Here is a 22,901-nt window from a genome sequence, read left to right on the forward strand (position 1 = left end):
GAAAACTGCAGTTTGAACATGCAAGGTAAGTTTATTTTTGTATTTTTAAATAGCTGTTGTCTGATGTTCTAAACGAAGGTGGACTGCACTGCATATACATGAATGGCTAAGTTGGATGTAGTGAATTTGTGCACTGAATGAGGCAAGGGCTACATGGGAAGATGGAAAACAGTAAACAATATAGTCGGGTGCAGTCTCATCATTACGATGCACAATCAATGAGACAGAGTTACAGGGGTGCTCACTGTGCAGTGAATTAGTCAGGAATGCTCAATGCGCATTCTCCTTTACTGTACTCTTAAATGTGCATTTGCTTTTTGTGTTTTATGGTGTCTAGCTACATTTCCTGGACAAACAGTGACAGTCCTGTTTCTTTTCTTTTAAAAAATTGCTGGACAATTCTGTAAAACAAATTGTGTTTTTTCTCAAACCCTGGGACCTGCCAGCGTTAAGGTTGTATGCACACTCTTAACTCCCCACCGCATACATTACAATCGAGTCTTCAGAGAGGCGGTCACCTGATATTATTTCCATAGGGCCATGCCTCATTCATTGCTCAGAACGGATGGTGTGCAATGAATGAGACAGTGGCCTTGAGGATCCCTGGTTCATTTTAGGACTAATTCTAGTCACAAATTACAACACTCTAAATGGCAGTTGTACCCTGTTGAAATGAGAACTGCAGGCCCAATCCTGCAGCACTGAAGTCAATGAGAATTTTGCCAGTGACTTTCATGGCAGCAAGACTGAGACCTGAATGAGGATAGTAATAGTAAGTGGTCATGTAATTAGAGACTGGTTGGAAATAAATAACCAAAATGGGGCATCGTGAAAGCAGGCATTTCTTTCATGTTAGAGTGATTAACCATGCAACCACATTCTCTTAACACATTTTTGTATGGAAAAATTACACCTACACACACACAAAGGTGAGATACATGAAATGAATCACATATCCATACACTACATTAATTTATTATGAACTTCTGACCACCTCAACTGCCATGTGGCCACTAGTTCATTTCTACAGAACTCATCCTAATATGGAGGAGCTTCAGCACTGTCAAAACTTTAACTAACAAACAATCTGACCTGTCAGACAGAGGTTTCCTTCTCCTCCCTACAAGTGTAGAACTCCTAACACCACCCCCTACCAAAATTAACTCTGCCCAAAAGTCAGTCCTGGGTCAGCAATTGTTTTCTATTCATAAAAGTGCCATGAAGTACCATAAAAGTGCTTCTTCCCATGTCATTCTGATAGCTTTCAGTTCTGCTTCTATTGTGGGTTTCATGTTATCCTTGGTCTATCTTGTCGCCTCTTGCCCTAGGGATTCCAGTCGGATGCCTATCTTGTTACATTATTATGGTCTTTTCTCCCAGCCATTTCCATGTTCATTCCATAATTTCCTGTCCTATCTGTTTCTGTTTTGTTCTCCTCCAGAGTTCTTCATCTGTGCTTTTTTTCTGGCCATCTAACATTGAGGATTTGTTTAAGGCAGCTTTTTATGAAAACTTGAAATCTTATTGAGTCTCCAAGTTTCAGCACCATATAGTAAGATTGACTTACTGAGGGAACTGGGATTGTTTAGTCTGTGGAAGAGAAGAATGAGGGGGGATTTGATAGCTGCTTTCAACTACCTGAAAGGTGGTTCCAAAGAGGATGGATCTAGAGTGTTCTCAGTGGTAGCTGATGAGAGAACAAGGAGTAATGGTCTCAAGTTGCAGTGGGGGAGGTTTAGGTTGGATGTCAGGAAAAACTTTTTCACTAGGAGGGTGGTGAAGCACTGGAATGGGTTACCTAGGGAGGTGGTAGAATCTCCTTCCTTAGAGGTTTTTAAGGTCAGGCTTGACAAAGCCCTGGCTGGGATAATTTAGTCGGGGATTGGTCCTGTTTTGAGCTGGGGGTTGGACTAGATGACCTCCTGAGGTCCCTTCCAACCCTGATATTCTATGATTCTATGTCTTATTTTCATAGAAGCACATGTTCTGAGGTTTCGATAGTGGCGTAGCAGCTTCCATAAAACTCTTCTATCTATTGTATCAAAGGCTTTTTGGAAAGTCATAAAATTCATAGAAAGTGGTGACTGCCATTCGTTTGATGGTTCTGTGATAATACATAAGGTTACTATTTGATCTATACATGATTTCTCTTGTCTGAACATTGCCTGTTCTTGTTGTAACCTTGAATCTACCGCTTTCCATGTTCTATGTAGAATAATACTTGTAAATACCTTGCTTGGGATAGAGAGAAATTGAATGCTCCTTCAGCTTTTACACTAGCTAAATTCATTTACTTAGGACTTGTCTACACTGCTCTGCAGTTTGGACGATGGAGAACTGTAAATAGCCATGCACACCAAAGTGCTGTGCTGTAATTCCCCCATGTGGATGCTGTGGGCACAAACTAAATGGTTGCTAGTTCACATTAACGTTGTCCTGTTGGAAGAGAACTACATTAATGTGAACTAGGAACCTTATAGCCCTGGTCTACACAAGGAGTCGAGGTCGAATTTAGCAGCATTAAATCGATTTAACCCTGCACCCGTCCACAAAATGAAGTCCTTTTTTCCACTCAGAGGGCTCTTAAAATCGATTTCCTTACTCCACCCCCGACAAGGGGATTAGCGCTGAAATTGGCCTTGCAGGGTCGAATTTGGGGTACTGTGGACGCAATTAGACGGTATTGGCCTCCAGGAGCTATCCCAGAGTGCTCCATTGTGACTGCTTTGGACAGCATTCTCAACTCAGATGCACTGGCCAGGTAGACCGGAAAAGGCCCTCGAACTTTTGAATTTCAATTTCCTGTTTGGTCAGCGTGGCAAGCTGCAGGTGAGTGCAGAGCTCATCAGCAGAGGTGACCATGATGGAGTCCCAGAATCGCAAAAGAGCTCCAGCATGGACCGAACGGGAGGTACGGGATCTGATCTCTGTATGGGGAGAGGAATCCATGCTATCAGAACTCTGTTCCAGTTTTCGAAATGCCAAAACATTTGTCAAAATCTCCCAGGGCATGAAGGACAGAGGCCATAACAGGGACCCAAAGCAGTGCCGCATGAAACTTAAGGAGCTGAGGTAAGCCTACCAGAAAACCAGAGAGGCAAACGGCTGCTCCGGGTCAGAGCCCAAAACATGCCGCTTCTATGATGAGCTGCATGCCATTTTAGGAGGTTCAGCCACCACTACCCCAGCCGTGTTGTTTGACTCCTTCAATGGAGATGGAGGCAACACGGAAGCAGGTTTTGGGGATGAGGAAGATAACTCACAGCAAGCAAGCGGAGAAACCGGTTTTCCCGACAGCCAGGAACTGTTTCTCACCCTGGACCTGAAGCCAGTACCCCCCGAACCCACCCAAGGCTGCCTCCCGGACCCGCCAGGCGGAGAAGGGACCTCTGGTGAGTGTACTTTTTTAAATAGCATACCTGGTTTAAAAGCAAGCGTGTTTAATGATTAATTTGCCCTGGCATTCGTGGCTCTCCTGGATGTACTCCCAAAGCCTTTGCAAAGGTTTCTGGGGAGGGCAGCCTTATTCCGTCCTCCATGGAAGGACACTTTAAAACTCCAGGCCAGTAGCACGTACTCGGGAATCGTTGCAGAACAAAGCATTGCAGTGTATGTTTGCTGGCGTTCAGATAACATCTGTTCTTTATCCCTCTGTGTTATCCTCAGGAGAGTGATATTATTCCTGGTCACCTGGTTGAAATAGGGTGCTTTTCTTAAGGGGACATTCAGAGGTGCCCGATCCTGTTGAGCTGTTTGCCTGTGGCTGCACAGAAATGTTCCCTGCTGTTAGCCACAGGGACGGGGGAGGGACTAGCCATGCGGTGGGGGAAGGCAAAATGCGACCTTGTAACGAAAGCACATGTGCTATGTATGTAATGTTAACAGCAAGGTTTACTGTGAAAGAGTGTACCCATTGTTCTATAAAATGTTTTTTTAAATACCACTGTCCTTTTTTTTTCTCTCCACCAGCTGCATGTGTTTCAAGGATCACAGGATCTTCTCCTTCCCAGAGGCTAACGAAGATTAGAAGGCCAAAAAAGCGCACTCGCAATGAAATGCTCTCTGAGCTCATGCTGTCCTCCCACACTGACAGAGCACAGACAAATGCGTGGAGGCAGACAATGTCAGAGTGCAGGAAAGCACAAAATGACCGGGAGGAGAGGTGGCGGGCTGAAGAGAGTAAGTGGTGGGCTGAAGCTGAAAGGTGGCGGCAGCATGATGAGAGGAGGCAGGATTCAATGCTGAGGCTGCCGGAGGATCAAGCTAATATGCTCCAGCGTATGGTTGAGCTGTAGGAAAGGCAGCTGGAGCACAGACCGCTGCTACAGCCCGTGTAACCAACCACCCTCGTCCCCAAGTTCCATAGCCTCCTCACCCAGATGCCCAAGAACGCAGTGGGGGGACCTCTGGCCACCCAGCCACTCCACCACAGACGATTGCCCAAGCAAGAGAAGGCTGGCTTTCAATAAGTTTTAAAGCTTTAAACTTTTAAAGTGCTGTGTGGCCTTGTCCTTCCCTCCTCCACCACCCCTCCCGGTGCTTCTCTCCTCCACCACCCCTCCCAGGCTACCTTGGCAGTTATCCCCCTATTTGTGTGATGAATTAATAAAGAATGTGAAGCAACAATGACTTTATTGCCTCTGCAAGCAGTGATCGAAGGGAGGAGGGGAGTGTGGTTAGCTTACCGGGAAGTAGAGTGAACCAAGGGGCGGGGGGTTTCATCAAGGAAAAAGAAACAGAACTTTCACACTGTAGCCTGGCCAGTCATGAAACTGGTTTTCAAAGCTTCTTTGATGTGCACCGCGCCCTCCTGTGCTCTTCTAACTGCCCTGGTGTCTGGCTGCACGTGTATTGGCAGGAAGAGGGGAATCGAGGCAACACAAAGCTTGATGAAGAGGGATAAGTGGGAAGGGGCAGAGCTTTGCATGTGGTGGTAAGGGGCTTACATTTGATAATATATCAGAAGGGAAGCCTCTGGGGGGGATTCAAAATGAGGAGTGACGTGATCAGACCAACAAGCAGGAAAGATGAGCTTAGTAGCAGGATTTTGTATGGGCTAGACAGGGGTGGTATGTGCATTTGAGAGTGCTGGATGTTGCAGTAATCCAGGCAGGGCAGAGAGGATAGAGAGACAAGGAAATCTTGGAGCTGTTAAAGAGGAAGAAGCAGCAGCATTTGGAAATGGCTTGGATGTGCAGGGCAAGGTGAAGAGAAAAGTCATGAATCAGCCACAGGTTGCAGGCATGAGTGATAGTGTGGATGGTCTGGTGATGGTGATATGAATAGGAGGAAAGATAAGCAATTCGGTTTTGACAGTGTTCATTTTAAGATGACAACAAGACACACAAGAGGAGGTGTTTGGAAAAACAAGCTAAGATGCACAGCTGGATGGAAGGGAACAGGTCAGTGGAAGACTTGTGCACTGTTGAGATGCCTAGAAACAGGATGTAAAGTGAGAAGAGAAAAAGGCCCTAGAGAAAGCCCTGGGGAACCCCACAGAGGGAAGGTGAGGGGAGTAGTTTCCACTGAAAGATGCTGGAAGGATGGTCAGGAGGTTGAAGGAAAACCAGCCGAGGATATCTTGAAAGGCCAGTGAGGATGAGATGTCAAAAAGGAGAGGATGACCAACAGCACTGAAAGCTGCAGAGGATGAGGACAGCCCAGGAACAGGTCATTAGAGACCCTAGTGATGGAAGCCTCAATAGACTGGAAACAAGGGATCCAAGACAGCTGGAGGAGGGGGCACTGGTTGCAAACTGCATTGTCAGTGATTTTAGAGCTGAAGTGAAGGAGAGAGGTGGAATGATAGTTGGAAAAGCAGATGGGGTTGAGGGATGATTTTCTTGAGGATAAGAGACCAGGGTATGCTTATATTGAAAGAGGTCAGAAAGGGAGGGCAGGAAGAGGTTGAGGGAGGGGATAAACACAGGGGGAAAGGAAGTCCGCCTAGTCTAGTGGACTACTCCCGTCTTCATTCTTTTTCTTTGTTGGAGTCTATTGCACAACTGTGGTGACTTGAGACAATGATGCAGATGACAATGCCTTTTGTACAATGCCTTTGGAAAAACGCTGTTCAGAGTGCTCCAGCAGGTCAGTGATAGCGTTCTCCTGAGGCTGTACAGATTCTCTTGCAGTGACTTCTGATTCTAACTGACTTTGTTCATATTTGAGGATGGACCATCAAAATGTGTCCTCTGCCCCTGTGGAGTAGGTGGGCCTTGACATCACCATGTGGAACCTAATGATCTGACTGTGACAAGGCTGCACTTTTCACCTCCTCTGCCTCCCACTCCAACCCCAAAAGACTGATGATTCTTACCCTCTTGAGAGAAATTCCTGGCTAAGAACACGGGGACTGATATTAAACTGAAATTTAGGCTTGTATACCTTCTCTGATGAATTCACTTTCATACAGTTTGTGAAGGGAAGACTACTGCTCCCTATTAATTGGAGAAGTCTCTGTTTTAGTCATATTATATAGAAATATTCATAGATTGCAAGCCCAGAAGGAACCATCATGGTCAAATCAATAATCACCGCTGCAGCCTTGTTTGGGTACTGAGAAAGCAACTGACAACCTTAGATGGCATTGTCTCTGTGCAGCCATGATGTAATTTGGGACTGGTTAGAACAGACTCTCTCTGACCCCTTAGCCTCTGTGCTAGTTAAAAAATTGTCCTTCAGAAGGTTTCAGTGGGTGTAGCAGTGAGGCAGCAATGTCTGCTGTCTCCCACGTTCTTATATCCCCTCCTCTTTGTGTTTAGCAGTATAAACTTTGCCTAATTGCTTAGGAGGCTAATAGCTATTAAGGTGATTGTCTTTGAGGAAACAGAATTCATAATGGGTGGGATATTCTCAAGGGCCTAAGTGACTTTGGAGCACAATCCCATGGAAAGGTAATGGGACTTGGGTGCTTTTGAAAATCCCACCAGAATTGACATCTGTGGACACAATTGTAGCAAACCTTTGAAACAGAGATTTCAGTTATGCCAGCATCAGAAATAATTAAAATGTGTAGGGCTTGATCTGGCTTCACAAAAATAATGAACCATTTGGAGCTTCTTTCATTAGTTATTATAAAAAAGTTGTGCTCTCCCAGTGTCACGTAGGTGATGCCAGCACTGAGTGAAATACTGTGAATTAGAATTTCCACATAGACAAACAGCACACTGCTAACACCACTTCTGATTACTGCATACTATGAGGATTCCTTGTCCATGAGAGCTGGAAACAACTTGCTCCAGCTCTGTGTCCTCTGGAGATTTTAATTCATCTGTATGACATGCCAATGGCCTGGGATGTGAAAAGGTGTTTTTCTCCCAATTTGGGCTTCAAGGCCAACTTAGATAAATGTGTTTGGAGCAGGGAAGCTGCTGTTTAGAGTGTCTCCACCTCTGTTTGGGGGGGGGCTCCCAATGGAATGGGTATTTCAGTGTGAATCACAAACACTCTGCGAATTACAAAGGGAAAAGAAAATTGTGGGAGCAACTGGGAATGGAATTGCCTGGAACGGTCTCAAAAATCCTGAACTCCCTATTAACGGATCTCCGTTAAAAATAATGTTAAAAAATTAAACCTCTCTAGGGCATTGATTCATAGCCAGCCCCATGAGCGCTCTGCACATGTCTCTGGGACAAGGGACGTATCTCTGTTCAGATCTCTTCTCTTCCATATTGGCTGCATGCACAAGCTGCAGTAGAAGTGCTGGCAGCTATTGCAGTGTCTCATTTTGCAGCTTTGGAGATTCATAGCTAGCTTCATGATTTTATAAAACATTTGTGTTCTCCATACGTTATCAGTCATTGGCAGACTCATTGTTTTATAATGTACTTCTCAGCAAGCTGTTTGCGACTCATCACCCTGCTTGCTTTATAGTCTATAAATATTTAATTCTTTAATAAACTGCTTATATGTAATATCAAATGACTGATGCATTCTCTCTCCCCCTTTCAATAGTTCTCCTATTTGCAAAACAATTCTTTTTCTAAATAGCAATATGTTTCATAAATGTTTGAATTTCCTTTTTCTAAGTAGCAGTTTCTTCAGGGTGTTTGGTAAAATGACAGGCAGAGCAATGGCTCCTGCAGCATTAAATCAAGTGCCCCATGCTTGCCCTGTAGTGGGGAGAGCTGCTTCAGAATGGTCACCTGTTTGTAATTAGAAACATTGTGCTGGGATAGCCGCTGATCACATTTCAACTCTATGCATGTAAAAATAGCATTTATAGTCAGCAGTGGTGGCCTCCATACTGTTGCAGTTGGAAGTTTGTGTCACAACCCTAATCTTATTCTAAGAATGGACAGGAGTTCTAGTGCATGGATTTGGTTTTGATTTACATAAAAAAGATAAAACACCAGCTCCAGTGAATTCCACAGTCAGTATCAAAAGCAGTGAGATTTCTCCTTTGCTATAGGCTCCCAAGACTTTTTGGGGAAGATAAAATACAGGGAAGATTTTTGTGTGTATAATGCCCTGAGAGAGGTTCAGCTAGGACAGAGATCCAAACCTAGGCTCAACCACTTGCCTCTTCAACCTCCTCAAGCAACCCTTTGGATTTAGCAGCCATTCCCTTCTGAAAGAGCTACCTCTTTCAGACTTAGCACACCCTGCTCATGCATCCCAGTTTGAGGCTCCATAGCCACTATCATTCCATGACTGCTCCAGCCCCACAGCCTGGGACTGCCAACCCCCCAGCTCAGCCTTCATGTCCCTCACTACAGGGCCACCCTTCCTTGACTTGCAACTTGCCACCCCTCCCAAGGCTCAGTAGTCACCTAATCTTTTCCCTGAAGCGCTATCTTCCCTCTGTGGAATGAGGATCTAGTTACCTATAGATGCTGAATGTTTTTAAACACCACTAATCCATGTTCCCTGGGAGGCTGAAGGAGGGAGTGGAAGTGCAGTATCCTAGCTTTTTTAGCTTAATTCTTTCTCCTCTCCTTAGAGCTCCTTTCTCCATCCACTGGGCCTCCTAACTCTTCAGCTACCTCAAGTGCCTTGTCTGCATTTGGAGCAAGAAACTGGCTTGTTCAAAAGTGTCATATGTAATCTTAGTGAAACAACCTCCCATTCACTCAACATGGCCCCTTTCACTCTGCACTGACCTGCCCACACACCACAATGCATTAAACCCAGACACAACAGTGCCTTTGGGACAGTCTGTATCCCTATAGTCACCCTTTTTACAAGACTATGATACATTTTGTACAAAGTATGCCTGGTGAGGTATCATTTAAAAACTCATAATTTGCTGATCATTATTGGTCTGGTAAAATGTGTTGCAACATCATACGTAAAGTTATAAAATTCTACTGTATGATATTATTAAGACATGGTCTAAGCCTGAAGAGCAGTCACAAACCAGTTCCCCAGCAACAAAAGATTAGTCGACGACTCAGCCAGGTGTCAAACACATGAAATGGACCATCACCTGGTTAAGTGGCCATTCTTTGGCACTAAAGAAGATGTGGGCGAAAATCTATATCTTGACAAAGAAACAGCTGAAGGTTTCCCTTCGCACAGACTTTCTGTTCCCTGAACCTCAGCTGGAGATGATTCTCAAAGAAGAGAAAGGGCTATAAGAAATGAGAGTAGATGCTCCAAATTTTCTCTCCCTTTCTTTCTACCCACGGCATCCACAATTGGACTGGGGGAAGGGATCCTGACTGAAAGAGTTTCAGACAGTGAAACTGCTGAAGCATGTGGTGGGAGAGACTTTGCTTTGAATTCACTTAGCTTTTAAGTTAGGCATTAGTTGCATTTTACTTTTATTTCTTGTAACCAGTTCTGACTTTCATGCCTCATTACTTGCAGTCACTTAAAATCTATCTTTCTGTAGTTAATAAACTTGTTGTACTGATTTATTTAAGCCAGTGTGTTTGGATTGAAGTGTGATTGGGAAACTCCATTCGGGATAACAGGATTTGTGCATATCATTTTCTATTAATAAAATAACAGACTGTATGTGAGCTTTTGTTGTCCAAGAGAGGGTTGGGCAGTACAAGATGCACATTCTGGGGCAAGTATGGAGCTGGGAATTTGCTGAAGTGTAATTCAAGAGTGGCTGGCTATAGCACTGATATACTATAACTGGGAGTAACTTACAGGCTGGAGGCTGTGTGTGAGCAGACCAGGAGTGGTTACTGTCATGGCAAAGCAGTGTAAAAGCATCCCCTCAGTTCTCACTTCAGGTTGGAGAACTGAGGGGATGCAGCTGTTCTTCAGTCCAGATTGTACCCTGTAATGTCACAGCCTTACACCTGCCCTGTCTGATGTGACCCCTTTACCCTGAAATGATAGCCCCAGCCCCTAGTACCAGCCATTTCTCCTTCACGTTATGTGATCCCTTCATCTGAAAAAGGTATGTCCCTGATGTGACATGACACCTCCAACCCAACACAGCACATCTCACCATGATATGATGATGACCCTTCACCATGTTGAGATGGCAAATCCCCTCCCCTCTAAGATTCCCTTGAAGTGACTTCTGAGATTCTCCTGCTGTGACTCATTTCATAGTGACCCAGCATGATCCTGTTTAGATCCCAGCAACCTAGCAAGACCTTCCTCACTGATTTGTCAAATGAGTTCCCTTTTATCACATCACAACACAACCTTTTCCCTGCCAGACTCAGCTGGCATGCCATCTCCTGCCTTTCAGTGACACAACCTCCCTGCCTTTTGGATGGCAAAAATTATCCACATGAAGGAGAATTTGACACCCAAGAAGCATATTTGTTTTCAGGTATCTGCTTTCTTAACCATATACATACCAATGATGGGTTCTAGTGGTTGTGCTCATAGACCCTGGTCAGGATCAAGGACCCATTAGGCTGATCTCTGCACCAACACAGGCAAACAGATGGTTTGAGTCTCAAAGAGTTTACAGTCTAAAGAAGAAAAAGCCAGACAGAGGTCAGGTCACCTGAGCACAGTGACTAGATGCTGGCATGCACACATCCTATTAGTCATCTCTCTCTTCATTTGTTTTTATATTTTTGCTTTATTTATAATATTCTATATTTTCCTGGCCGCAGTGGGTGTTTCAAAAGCGGCTTGTCTTGTGTGCAGGGTGTACTCACAGGCTTTCACCTGGATCCAGGGAAGTTATTTTTGGTTTGGTGATCCTTGCCTAGAGGCTGGTACTCTTGTGATCCATTCTGCCTCAGAAATTGATAGTGATAACTTGCACTGAGGTGTGGCAGGGCTCCTGTGCTTACCACTTCGTCTAATCTATCCTAGGCATGTCTGTAGATCCCATCAGTAATCTTATTTAGTACTTAGATAGTGCTGACCTTCATAGCATGGTTCAGCCATTAGCTAATCCTCACAGCACTCCTGGATGGTAGGTTGGTAAATATCCTCCCCATTTTACAGAAGGAAAGCTGAGGCATAGAGAGGTGGAGTGACTTGTGCTAGGACATAGAGTGAGACTGAGCCAGGATTAGAATTTAGGACGACCTGACCTCAATTGCTTTCTACTCAGTTCTCCAGACCACGTTGCCATCACCATAGTACCTGAGCAGAGACCAGGTAAATTAGACCTGCATCATAGAGCTCCAGTGCACTTTATAGGGGTTCTGCCCATCACCCTTTTCAGCTTCTAGGAAGATAAGGTGTGTGTGTGTTTGGCTGATACATCCATTTCTCATGCATGATGAAAGTGGCGGCAAAGAAAGATAGATGAGTCCATGAGCCTGAGTACATACAAGCAGCAGCATCTGGGAGTTCTCCTCTTTGCCACAGCACCAACCTGTACCCCAGTGTCCCCCCTTGGAATAGTTGTAGGAGAAGAGAGCACTAGCCTGTCCATCCTGCTTTTCTTCTGTCTGGATCACCTCAGCACCTGCTCTCTGCTTGGAGGAGACCTGGCTTGACCTCATACCCCAGTTACGGTGGCCTTAAGAACGCTTCAGTAGAGCGCTATGGAACTTCTTTCAAACGTACAATTATGTCTGATCCTCCGCTGCTATGAGGATAACTGCACTACGGCCAATGAAACTATGCTGGCGTACACCAGCTGAAGATCTGGCCCTTAGTTTCCTGAAAGACCGACTAAGTCTCTCCTCATCTGTGTCTGCAGTGTGAGATGAGAGAGGAATTCTTTTCATGGTAGAGCCCACCTGAACTGCTCTTGTCTCAGAGTACCACCTTGTAGGCAGGGAAGAGACCAATAGCCCCTCTCTCTCTGGAGATGAGCTCTGGCTGCAGCTTGAGCTGTGCCAATGGGCCAGAGTGCTGCTGAGGACGTTGTCTTGGCTGGAGCTGTTTGCACTCGGTGTGTGGCTAGACATGTCTAGACATGGGTTTTTCTGACGTAGCTATCAAGCACAGTCGACCACAGCTGAAATGACCACATTTCTGTTTGCCATTGGTTGTTTATGCCCCCTATACTTCTTATTAACCCCTTGTTCTCATCTGTAGGTCAACCCAACTGATCCAGAGGAATATTCCTAGCTAAACATACTTGCAAAATATCCAGTAATCCCTATCCTATATATACCTTTATTTTTTGCACTTGTAATATTGAGCAATAACTGAAATTGATACAGGAACAAATGCCCTGAAGTCATGAGCTTAACGGGCAGGAGGATTTGGCCTGTGCGGTGCCATGGCTGTTCTGTCTGCTCTGCAGCAGAGCCTGTGATAGTGACAGCAATGACTACCCCTGTTCCACAGCTACCTGAGCCGGGAGGAGCTACACCTGACCCTGCTTTTGGTTTTCAGTGGTAGTGAGACAAAGCCAGCAGGGCAGAGACCTATCTGCTGTTGCCCCAGGGCTCCTGTCCTTGAAGAACACATGTGAGGCTGGTATTAGCAGTGGCCAGCCTGGGCTGGTGGAGCCCTGCACCAGCTGCCCACTGCTGTGTTTTCACCCCCTCCTTGAGGCTGTTTCATTGGCATGCTCCGGTGCTACAGATTTGTGGTATGAAGCAGCCCTTCTCTGGTTCCTCTTCTCCCCTCCCTTCTGCCAAGCATTCTTGATGCAATTTCTGAATTAAAACTGGGAATTATCTGGGCAACCAGCTTCCAGACCTAAAAGAGGCTCCAGGCAGCATGTGTACCTGGTGCTGCAGCTGAAATAAGGGTAAAGGTAAATAAGTAAATCATGCAGTGGGCTGTGCCATTCCCTAATGAGCCTGTTTGTCCCAAGCACTGTGCTGAGGAGCCTCTTCTCCTTGGTGATAACCTTTCTGCATATTAATATTATGCATGTATTCCATGTGACTTCTTCTGACTTGCCACCTCCTCCTTCCCACTCATTTAAATAAAAATAATTTATGTGGACATTCCTTCAGTCAGGATTTTCTCTTTCCCCCCCTTTAATATTTCGCTGATGCTTTGCGCACAAATGAGGTCATTATGCTTTTGCATATCATTAGGGCTTTATAAAGAACAACAGCGACATCTGCATGTGCCACAGCGCCACAGAGTTGGGGGAAAATACAGAAAAAAAGCCCCGAATGAGCTCTGAGCATGTCGGCTCTCTTTCCTCAGCTTTCTTCGCCACCACCACGTACATGAGTAATTGTACAGTGTAATCACATCATGGCTCATCTGAATATTCATAGCCGAGACAAAGCTTTGGAGGAGAAGAATTATGGGGAAAGGGGAAGTGGAAGGGGGAGAATTTAAATATAAAACAGCATTGCATTTCCAAAAGAAGGTGTGCATTCTACACAAGGAATTCATTTGAAATCCAAATTGTCTGTCTGCACCATTCAAAATCTGGGGGCAGTAGGGTAGCATTGCACACGTACCCTCTCCATTCCAGAGGAAAAATAAAACAAAACAACAAATAGTTACAGAAAAGCCCCCGGTAGAAGTGATATTTGAAGAGTCACCAACAGTGGCTAACCAGCTGCTGTTTTACCAGGAATGAAATAGTCCACTGAGGGAGCTTTAGAAAGACCCCAATTAATATGTTGTGCATGTATAAGATCTACAAAGAGCCAACTGTATTCCTCTCTCCCCCCAACCACCACCTTCCTTCCCTGGCCAGTGCCAGTGGAGATTGATCTTAGCTACCAAATAATTGATTAATCACTTCACCAGTGACAACACTCCTCTCCAAAAAGCAAGAAAGAAAAAAAAGAAAAAACAAACATAAAGAGGCAACTGTTCACTAATTAGGGTATAAATTACCGCTGGTTCCATCCCTCTCTTTATCTTAATTAAAAAAAAGAGAGGGAGAGAGAGAAATATAATTCCCATGTTAATGTGTATGTTGCCTTCATTGTTTTACTTTTACTATGTATATCCTTTATTAATATTAACGAGATAGGGTGGTGGTGTTTGTCAAAGCTGTGGCTGGCTCTGCCAGTGCATTCCCCAAAGAGATCCTATTTCCGTACCACTGGAGTTTATATTCCTTTAAATGTCTAGCGCAGCACCATTTCCCTCTTTTTAATACACCACTCTGCTGGAATTAGAAGAATCCAAGGTTATATCCAACATCAAAGGTTCCCCAGTCGTCATGATTTTAGTAAAAGTGAAGACAGCTCATGGAATGAGTCCCTGGCTTTTGAAGATAGGCATCAGAGGGACCTTTCTCTCCCTCCTCCCACAACTTTGTACCTCTCCTGGCTCTGAATGTCCCACGCTAACGCGGTTTAATGATATGCAAATGAAATATGCATAAAACCATTCTACTGTATGATGATTAAACACTGGAGACATTAACAGCCGACGCTTCACTGTTTGACTGTAATAATCTTTCCTGAACATCCACTTTGATTGCGGAGTTATGGAAACCCATAGCAGTTGGCAGAGAGAGAGCGAAGGAAGGAGAGATGCAGGGACGCATCACCCATCTCTGCGTTTATCCCACTCCAGGAGACGTTCCCCCTTTGTACTGCATTCCTAGTGCTGTCTTTTGTAATCCACCCATGCGGTCGCATCAGGGCGATTAGCGGGAAAAAACCTCTTTTCTCTTAATGTTTCAAAGCTCATTAGCCAAACGATTATTCCTCATTAACAGCAAAAGCTCATTCATTAAAAGGGAAAATATGCCCAAAAGATGCCAGCGCGGTTCATCCTGAGCCCTGTAGCTGGGCTGTAAATCCCGTGCTAGTATTTTCCATGCAAAAGGGACGCGCGCCAGTCCACATTTTTTTAAAAAAGGAAAAGAAAACAGTTCGTGTGTTTTGTAAAATCCGCAAGAGAGGCCATCAGAATTCCCATTGTATGACTTTATTTTTGTCTCTCCCTTTTGATTCCAGCGCCCGTCCCTGGCTCAGCGCCCGGTGCCAACAGAACACCTTTCAGGATCCACAGCAGCGCAGATAATGTAAGTAGCCAGCTGTCCCTGAAACCCGCTTCCCAAACCCCACAAAGCGTGTGTAATGGATTTTCTCTTTCTCACCCCTCCAGTATGCCACCCGGGCTTCACAAGTAGCACCTTCCAAATCTCGCCGTCTTCAAGTTTGTGCATGTCTGTGTGGCATCCCTCCTCCTCCTTCACTCCCATAGTGGATCTTGTAAAGGGCTTCAGATCGGCCCCATTCATCTCCCTGGTGATAGCAGTGAATGTAGATAAATCTCTGCCTGCCTGCTTGCTGCTGGAGTATGATTTTTATTTTGTCTTCTGTGTATACCTGGGTCAGAAAATGGGATGTACATGCACATGCACACTCGTGTGTGGGTGTGTGTCTCATATACACACGTGTGTATGTATCTAGAGAGAAATAAATACACACACACACACAGGTGTGTACACATAAACATTCACATACATACACATGTGCTTGAAAATGTCTGAGGCAGTGTGTGCATATGAGTATGTGTGTATATATACACAGAGAAGCATCTCTAGCTATATCTAGATAAACATTCCCCCTCCTCCCAGCAGAGGCTGTGTGCATCTATGCTCCTGCCCTATAAGAGCTGTATTCCAGGCTTCCTTCGGAATTCTGTTTGGAGACCTTTATGCTCCCTTCTCTGTCTCTTCCGAGCTGCAGAATTGGCATCTTTCCCTGAGGTTCTCCGAATGGCAAGTGGCATCGACTGTAGCCTGCATTCTTGCAGCTTCCTGTGGCATTTCTCTCTCGATGTCGGCTACTCCCTTTTGTTTGTTGATGACTGGGCTGGGGGTTTTGGTTTTATTGTTTTGTTTTTTTCTTTAGTTAATTTATAAATGAACCCGAATGTCAAACAAACCAACAGCTTGCGCAAAAAAAAAAAAAAAAAAAAAAGCCCCGCACAAGCGCCTTCTGCTGCGACAGATGCCCAGATTGCCCCTGGCACGGAGGATGGGCACAAGGGGTTTGTTGTTGTGGTTTCTCTTTTGCTGTTTTTGTTGTTCCGTTTATTTTAAAACTCCAGGATGCCGGCCTCGGCGTGGAACGCCGCGGTGTCATGGCGGAAACGACGGCCTTTGTTTCCCAGGGTGCGAAAGCATCCCTTGTGCTGGATCCACTGCGGCAGAATGACGTGAACGGGGGAACGGGCTGCAAGTCAGATTTGTGCCTCGTCGGCGGGGGAGTCCCCCGGATCCCAAGTAGCTGAGTCCCTGTGTCCGAGGACGGGCTGTCCGTGGAAGAACCTCGTCTGTAATCCTGGCACTTGCGCCTTCGGTTGCTGCTTGCTGCTCCTGGGGGTCTGGATAATCTCCCTTAGCTTTACCGCACTGTCTGGCCCGCATACAGGGCCTCTGTAACACATACCCGCTGCTGTTATCACACGAAACCGTGGCGTTGCCACTGAATGGATGGCACTGTGCCAACTCTTCTGCCATCCGCCCTTGCAGCTTCTTTCCTCCCTCCCTCCCTCCCTCCCTCCCTCCCTCCCTCCTCCTCCTCCTCCCCCCATCGACTTGACGTTAATTAACACACGGGTTAATTGATTTTAAAAGCTGAAGAATTACAGTTAACTTTTCCCACAGGGTACAGACGCCAGCCGCTTGGCACAATTCTGCCTTTCACACTGGTGCAGGGGGGCAGAGAAAAGCCCTCAGCAAAACTAGCCTCTGCTGAGGGAACATTGTCTGCTTATTGAAGTACAGCTGATGGAAGCCGACAAGCTACGGTCTCATCCTTTGCAATATGTTGCCATTATATTTTCTTATAAGTAATCAAAGCAACTCCTCCTCCCCTCCCTCCATCACCCGCCCCCTTTTAAAAATGAAAGTGCTGCGGAAGTTTTAGTAGGAAAAAAATGGCTTATTATAATAAACAAAAAAACCATCTTTGCTTTATTTAATTAAGTAGTTACGAAGGAGAGGGCTCGCCACCCCAAGCCCACTGAAGCAATGGGGTAGGCAGTTTGAATATTGCTGCCTTTTATACATTTGTCCTGTATCCCTGTATTTTTTGTCTCCCTAATTGGCTCAGATGTGTTGCTAGTGGTGAAGAATCTCAACCGGGGGAAAGTTGGCTCCTGTAATTAAGAACAAAATTTACCGTGTGAGAGCTTTGTTTTTTGATTTCTCTCTCCTTCACCCTAAATCTCTGCTGCAAATAAGGGCAAATTACAGTGCAGATGGGAGGAGACATGGCAATCCTGGGAACTTGCTGCTTTCACTTTTTTATGCTTTCATTTGATTTCATTTTGTTTTCTAAAAGCATGAAGCAAGTGAAGCGACAAGAGGAATCCATTATGCAAATCATGTCACATTTGCATAATGTCTCATGACTGGAATATGCAAATGGGCTGTATAATTTATGAGTGCCAGTGTCTGTCTAAAAGTGTTTCCCATAATTTAAAAAAAGTGAGCCTGTGAGACATGGGGAAGGCGGCTTGGCTTGCTGCCCTACCAGGGAAGCTCTGAGCTTTCTCCTCAACGTGCTCCCTGGCAGCAGCAGCAGAAATTAAACTTCCAAATGCTCATTAACTCATCAGAGGCAAAGACCCCTTTCACTCTCTGTCTCTCCCCACCCTTTATTTTCTGTCCCTCCCTCCCAGTCCACCCACCCCCACTTCTAACTTCTCCACAAACCACATGACTAATACATAGGATTTCATGACTCGTTGGAAAAGAGAGACGGTTTTGGGCAAGCTTGCTGTTTGCTTGCTTCCTTGTTTGTTTGTTTGAATCAGGATGACTCTGAGACAGTGGATGAGAAGAAGAGTCTACTCCTTCCAGCTGTCTTTGAGACAGACTGGCTTTGAAGACGCAGTATGTATCAGGGAATAACATTTAAAGTTTCTGTACATGGCAGGCATTGTGGCATGTGTCAGTGAGATTGCTCAATGTTTGAAATGCGTTGTGTCTAACTCATTATTTCAGTAAGGGATCTGTGTCCGACTTCTTGAAGAGCTATGAAGGTCGATCTAGTGATGGCACTATCCAGCGAGAGCGAGTTCATGGCTGGAGCTGGCAATCTCCAGTTCCAACCATAAGAAAGTCTTCGAAATGCTCTGAAAATGCAGGACTGGTATCAAGGCTCTTTATGCCCTTTATTTTTTACCCAGCACTTGTGAGAGTCCTGTTTGAGCCTAGAGTGGCTGCAGAGCTTACAGTAAATAAAGGCGCACCCAAGTACTTTTCAGTGGTATAATGGCACCCAGATGCTACGTGGATGTCTGCCTGAGAAAGATCTAGAATAATAGTAAGTAATTATTGCTAACGATATTTGGGAAGGCTGATTTTAAATTTTGACTCTGCTGTACAGATATGGGGAAGTTGTTTTGATGCCAAAGTGAACTCAGTGGTTTGGAGTTGTCTCTAAACATGTTACAGCCTGTGGATGTTATTGAACTCATAGTAGTGGCATTCTGGCAGTGGGTGCTACGCTTGGCCTAAGTGTATGGCAGTGGTTGTCAGTTTTGAGTTGAAAAGGCCCCGTTCGGTTATGAAGCTGTTTTCTGTGTGGGAGAGAAGGGTCAAAAAATTTTCACAGGAGTCTCAATTTTCATTTAAAAATGAAGCAAGTTTCTAATCTTTCTGGTTTCAAAGAAAAGTTTCTGAATGTGAATGAAGCTGCCTTAATTGATGAATGTGTAATTAATGACAGCTTTCATATGAAAGCATAAATTCATACTTTTATGAATTGTGAATGTAAAGTTACCATATTTATATGCACTGTAAGTGTTGGCTTTGGCCATATGTGGCATAATGAGCTTTTAAAATATTAACAACTTATTATGTGTTACCATGTTTTTGTGTGTGGCTAAAACAGCACAATGGATTTCAGGACATGCGCACAACATGATTTTGAGGTGTGAGGTCACAAGAAGAAAAAGTAGGTGTTGTGACGGGGCAAGGCCGGATGGCCATAGAAAAGCAGTGGGAGATAGATACGTTAGCTCCAGGCTAAACAAATCCCTGGTACCAGGTTAAGTGAAATGGCAGCTGCTCCAGGTCATTAAGACACCTGGGACCAATTAGGAACTTTCCAGAAGGCAGGGAGAATGCTAGGTTGATTGGGACACCTGAAGCCAATCAGGGGCTGGCTGAAACTAGTTAAAAGCCTCCCAGTCAGTTAGGTGGGGGTGCACGTCAGGTGCTGCGGGAGGAAGTTGTGCTGTTGGAGAGGCTTGAGTAGTACACACCATATCAGGCACAAGGAAGGAGGCCCTGAGGTAAGGGTAAAGTGGAGCTTGAGGAAGTGAGGGCTGCTGTGGGGAAAGTAGCCCAGGGAATTGTATACGTCATGTTTCTAAAAGGTCAGCTACCATAGCTGATACTATTAGGGTCCCTGGGCTGGAGCCCAGAGTAGAGGGTGGGCCCGGACTCCCCCCCCCCCACCTTTGCCCCCTGATTAATCACTGAGACTGGGAGACAACAGAGACTGTGCAGGGAACGATAATTTCTCCTCACCTCCCTCACTGGCTTATGATGAAAATGGCTCAGTAGACTGTGATCCTTGTCTCTAGAGAAAGAAGGGTTATGTGGAGGGTCACAGTGAGCCTCTGAGGCTAGCGAAATCCACCAGGAAATGCGGGACCCACGGAGGCAAGGACAGAGCTTTGTCACAGTGTGTTTTGAATCTTGGAAGGGAAGGTGAGAGTTTTTGAGGAAACCGTGAGAAAGCAGTGACAACCTTACACATCTAGACTTCAGAAGGTTTTTTTTGTTTTGTTTTTTTCCACCCAAGTACCTGGAAGTTTGCTGCCTTCTTCCTGTTCTGAGAAGAGAGGCATCTGATGAGCAGCCCCTGCAGTGCATCAGACCACACAGTTCCTCACTGGGTAGAGCTCAGGCTAAGTTAGAGTGTTCCGACAGGAAAGGACTAAGTCTATGTATAGTGAGGATATGTGACCTTACACCATGAGCACTTGGACAAAGAGAATGGGGGCATCCTAGCAAGTGGCAGGGCACCAGCACCGTTGGGAGTCAGGAGTGGAGAAGCAGCAGCTGGCCAGAGAGGATGAGAAGGGAATGGAGAACAATGATACTGTAGCACTTGAAAGCGGGGGAAAAGCTGTTCTCCTGAGGAACAGTGAGGGAAGAAAGGCTTCCTTAGCAGGGTGTGGGGTGGTAGCACAACGGTAGGGTTTTAGCGTTGTGTTTCCGATGCTAGCAGTGAAGAGAATATAAGACCTTAAAATGGAGGAGTCATCTTGCACACTAGCTAATCTATCATCGCATTATGTTACTTCTGTAGCAAGGCACTTTGTAGGCCGAGTACATTGCACACACCAGGGGATCCATGCTCACCACAAGCTCTATGTTGCTGTCCTCCATTTCAGACTTGCTGAGTCCCCCACTCCCTCTCTCATATGGGGGTTCTGCATGCTCCCTCATCCTCAGTGACCCCAATTCCTCCCTCCCCCCCCCAGCCAGGAGCTCTGTGTGGCCCTTCATTTTCACCTTTACGCCACCATTCTTATTTCCTTTCTGTCTGGGAGGCAAGTCATTCAGGGTCTCAATCATTGAAACTGTATTGGGCGGATGGGCAGAACAGAGATGTAGGGTATTGTGCTGTCAATGGCTGCCGTTAGACAGACAAGCAGAGAAGTGTTGTGGAGCTGAGTGTAAGACCTTGGTTCACTCTGCCAGTTATTTATCATTGTTGTTTTTATAGCACACAAATATGTGCTCTGCCTTGCCTGGAAGTATAGAGCATAATCAAAATGAGCTATGATACACGATGGGGTTAACAAATGGTAGGTAGGGGCAGGGCTGAAGGACAAGTTAGAGCAGTAAGTTCATGCAGTTACTCAGGTTAGCCATGTACACATCCTGGGGTTCAATTAAAACTTATTTTTTAAGATACTGATTACTGTTGGCTCATTTCTTGGGCATCGTGGAAGAATTATATCTTAAGGACAAGCCAAGTCCTATCATTCGATGAGATGGGTTTAGGTAGGTATAACTATGCATTTCTAAAATGCCCACTGTATTATTTGCGCACCAAATACAATAATTAAAGAGCAGCACATTGCTGTCACCTAGTGACTGTTGTCTTCACTCTTCTCTTGGTTGGGCTGTGGTTCTTTGGGTTGTTTTGGAGGACATTGCCACAGAGAGAGGGAACCTCACTGGCCATGTTCTAGCCTTGTTTACAGAGGCAAGGTCTGTGCAAAGAATATGTCTTGTATTGTGCTCTAACCTTTGTTGACAGAGCATTCTGCAGCTGGGGACCCTCAGTGGAAAGGCTCTGTGTTTGGATCACAAGAGTATCTCCCTGGAGTCTCACAGCCATAATGCCTTGTGCATTATAGTATTGTAGGTGGTGTGTGCAAAGACAGGTGGTCCCTGAGGTGGTCGAGTCGCCTCCTGCTGGCTGAGAGCTGTGAAGATTAGGACGAGGACCTTGAAGGTGGAGGTAGCACAGAAAGTGGAGAGCTCAGTGACGTGCTCTGTTGGCTTGGTCTATGGGGGGAGACCAGCTTGTGCACACTGGGCCAGCAGGAGCTTTTTCAGCCTTCGGCTTTCAGGGGTGGGTAAACAGAGTGGTGGTAGTCTGGCCTGGAGATGGCAAAGGCATCTCTCACCTGAGATGGGTCGATTTGGCAAAGGGGTACAGTCTTCAAGTAGCCTGCTTGGCATAGGTGGAAAATGCATTTCTGCCTACTGATGACATTCGAGTGTGTCTTTTTTCAGAACCCTGAGGCAATGCATTTGACAACTGTGGGGCGGGGGGGGGGGTGTTTCTGCTTGTTTCAGTTCATAGAAGAGCTTCCGCCTTCCAACTAGCATTGCCTTGATCTCACCAAGTTACTCTTGAGTCAGCAGTTTGCTTCCTGAGGTCACTGGGTGGCCTTGCTGACAGTACCATCCACTCCATACAAGGAAATGTGCAGCAGGATGTCATACAGTGAATGTTTGAGCACATGGCGTTATATGCAAAAAGAAAAGGAGTACTTGTGGCACCTTAGAGACTAACCAATTTATTTGAGCATGAGCTTTCGTGAGCTCTTTGGATCATACACATTGTGTATTGATTTGTGTATTGGATTTGTGCTGGAAATGGCCCAACTTGATTATCATACACATTGTAAGGAGAGTGATCACTTTAGATAAGCTATTACCAGCAGGAGAGTGGGGTGGGAGGAGGTATTGTTTCATGGTCTCTGTGTATATAATGTCTTCTGCAGTTTCCACAGTATGCATCTGATGAAGTGAGCTGTAGCTCACGAAAGCTTATGCTCAAATAAATTGGTTAGTCTCTAAGGTGCCACAAGTACTCCTTTTCTTTTTGCGAATACAGACTAACATGGCTGTTACTCTGAAACTTGGCGTTATATGTTCTCCCTGAGCAGCCTGGCAGAGCTGTTGAATAGGAGGGGGAATAAAACTGAGCCTGGTGGGACTTGGCACACTGAAGCTTTTGGGGAGGAAGAATAAATTCTCATGATAACTCTGGTATCTGCCCCAGGGAATTCCTGATACCAGCTCAGTGCACCTCCCGTGATTCCTGCCGCATTGTGTAGGTGGGCCTGTGCTGAAAGTCACTGATAAATGCAGCAGGATCAGCAAGTCTGTCTGTCTACTCTAAATGAACTGCCCATACCAA

At 45.5% G+C, this 22,901-nt stretch overlaps 1 protein-coding gene across 1 annotated transcript in view; it reads left to right on the forward strand.

Moving 5' to 3' along the window:
- LOC311529129 (uncharacterized protein) overlaps nucleotides 1-22,901 on the forward strand; it is a 248,970-nt gene that overhangs the window by 151,410 nt on the left and 74,659 nt on the right. Inside the window, exon 4 of the mRNA XM_084644866.1 lies at nucleotides 15,222-15,289. Coding sequence (XP_084500992.1) covers nucleotides 15,222-15,289 — 68 coding nt within the window. The remainder of the gene's footprint in view (nucleotides 1-15,221; nucleotides 15,290-22,901) is intronic.

The sequence above is a fragment of the Lepidochelys olivacea genome, assembly GCF_965140295.1.
Source record: "Lepidochelys olivacea isolate rLepOli2 genome assembly, chromosome: 12".
Classification (NCBI taxonomy): domain Eukaryota; kingdom Metazoa; phylum Chordata; order Testudines; family Cheloniidae; genus Lepidochelys; species Lepidochelys olivacea.